The following is a 1,974-nucleotide window of genomic DNA, read 5'->3' as shown; positions in this document are numbered from 1 at the left end:
AATCATCTTCCTGCTCTCTGGACTCCAGAGTAGATCTGTCTCAGCTCCTCCATCATACTTGACTTTCTTGACTTTGGTGTGAACCAGCAGGAAGTGGATGTACATCTCAGTCAGGGTGTTGGGCAGCTCTCCTCCCTCTCTGCTTTTCAACACGTCCTCCAGAACTGTAGCAGTGATCCAGCAGAAGACTGGGATGTGGCACATGATGTGGAGGCTTTGTGATGGCTTGATGTGGGAGATGATCCTGCTGGCCTGCTCCTCATCTCTGAACCTCTTCCTGAAGTATTCCTCCTTCTGAGGGTCAGTGAAGCCTCTGACCTCTGTCACCATGCCAACACACTCAGCAGGGATCTGATTGGCTGCTGCAGGTCGTGTGGTTATCCAGAGGCGAGCAGAGGGAAGCAGTTTCCCCCTGATGAGGTTTGTCAGCAGCACATCCACTGAGGTGGACTCTGTAACATCAGTCAGGATCTGATTGTTGTGGAAGTCCAGAGGAAGTCGACACTCATCCAGACCATCAAAGATGAACACAAGCTGGAAGTCTTCAAAGCTGCACATTTCTTTGGTTTCAGTAAAGAAGTGATGAACAAGTTCCACCAAGCTGAACTTCTTCTCTTTCAGCACGTTCAGCTCTCTGAAAGTGAATGGAAACATGAAGTGGATGTCCTGGTTGGCTTTGTCTTCAGCCCAGTCCAGAGTGAACTTCTGTGTTAAGACTGTTTTCCCAATGCCAGCCACTCCCTTTGTCATCACTGTTCTGACTGGTTCATGTCTTCCAGGTGGGAGTTTAAAGATGTCTTCTTGTCTGATGGTTGTTTCTGGTGTGTGTGGTTTCCTGGATGCTGTTTCAATCTGTCTGACCTCATGTTCATCATTGACCTCTCCAGTCCCTCCCTCTGTGATGTAGAGCTCTGTGTAGATCTCATTCAGAAGGGTTGGGTTTCCTGCTTTAGCAATCCCCTCAAACACACACTGGAACCTCTTCTTCACACAACTTTTAAGGTTACGTTGAGAAACTGCTGCAACTTGTCCTGAACAAACAAAATACATACATTTATTAATTAAAGAATAAATTTCTCTCAACAATGAAATCTCAAAAGTTAAATGTTTATAGAAATCCTCTTACTGCTCTGCAGACGGTCAGCCAGCTCCTCCTGCTTCATCCTCCTCAGGAAGGAAACTGTGATCTTCATCAATGCCTCTCTGCTCCTCCTCTGCTCTTCATCATCACCCTCCAACACCTCCTCATCTTCTCTCTGACTCTCTAAGCATTCTGGGTAATATGGACTCAGAACCTTCTGGATCTTCTTCAGCTCGTTCTTCACAAAAGTGACCATGTTGTCCTCCAGCAGCTGGAACAGAAAAATATCTGAATGACACATCAGACTGAAATCATGGAGCCAAACATCAGATCCATGTTGGACAGACTGACAGTCCACTGGTCTACATGTAGGACAGACTGACAGTCCACTGGTCTATGTGTTGGACAGACTGACAGTCCACTGGTCTACGTGTTGGACAGATTGACAGTCCACTGGTCTACATGTTGGACAGACTGACAGTCCACTGGTCTACATGTTGGAGAGACTGACAGTCCACTGGTCTACGTGTTGGACAGACTGACAGTCCACTGGTCTACAAAGTGCAGCATGGAGATGACAGTGAACACAACACATGGAAAAGTACTTGTTGTACATGAACGCACCATAAATGTGGAGTCCAGCTGTGTTTGATGCTGCTGGGCAGACTGAGCACTGGGAACCTCTGAGCTCTGCTGGTCCACTCTGTGGAGGAATCATGAAGAATTAGCTCCACTTGTGTCTGTCCACACAGAGACAAACACCAGCTAAAGGTCCATGTGGAGTCAGGATCCAGAAACTATTTGTCCTCCTCCATCCAGCAACACCTGCCACCTGAGTGGAAGTTCCTACCTACACTGTGTTTGAAGCAAAGGTCAAAGGTGACACCTGCTGG

At 47.3% G+C, this 1,974-nt stretch overlaps 1 protein-coding gene across 1 annotated transcript in view; it reads right to left on the bottom strand.

The window, feature by feature from the left end:
- Positions 1–58: 58 nt before the first annotated feature.
- LOC119429459 (NLR family CARD domain-containing protein 3-like) overlaps positions 59–1,974 on the bottom strand; it is a gene marked incomplete at its 3' end in the record, with an annotated part of 2,266 nt that continues 350 nt past the window's right edge. Inside the window, exons 2-4 of the mRNA XM_037697080.1 lie at positions 1,706–1,784; positions 1,127–1,352; positions 59–1,031 (exon numbers count right to left, since the gene is read on the bottom strand). Coding sequence (XP_037553008.1) covers positions 59–1,031; positions 1,127–1,352; positions 1,706–1,708 — 1,202 coding nt within the window. The remainder of the gene's footprint in view (positions 1,032–1,126; positions 1,353–1,705; positions 1,785–1,974) is intronic.

The sequence above is a fragment of the Nematolebias whitei genome, unplaced genomic scaffold (genome assembly GCF_014905685.2).
Source record: "Nematolebias whitei isolate Nwh7 unplaced genomic scaffold, NemWhi1 Nwh_scaf_1409, whole genome shotgun sequence".
Taxonomy (NCBI): Eukaryota; Metazoa; Chordata; class Actinopteri; order Cyprinodontiformes; family Rivulidae; genus Nematolebias; species Nematolebias whitei.
Note: the sequence above shows the minus strand (reverse complement) of the source record. Positions and strands in the feature narration are given on the sequence as shown.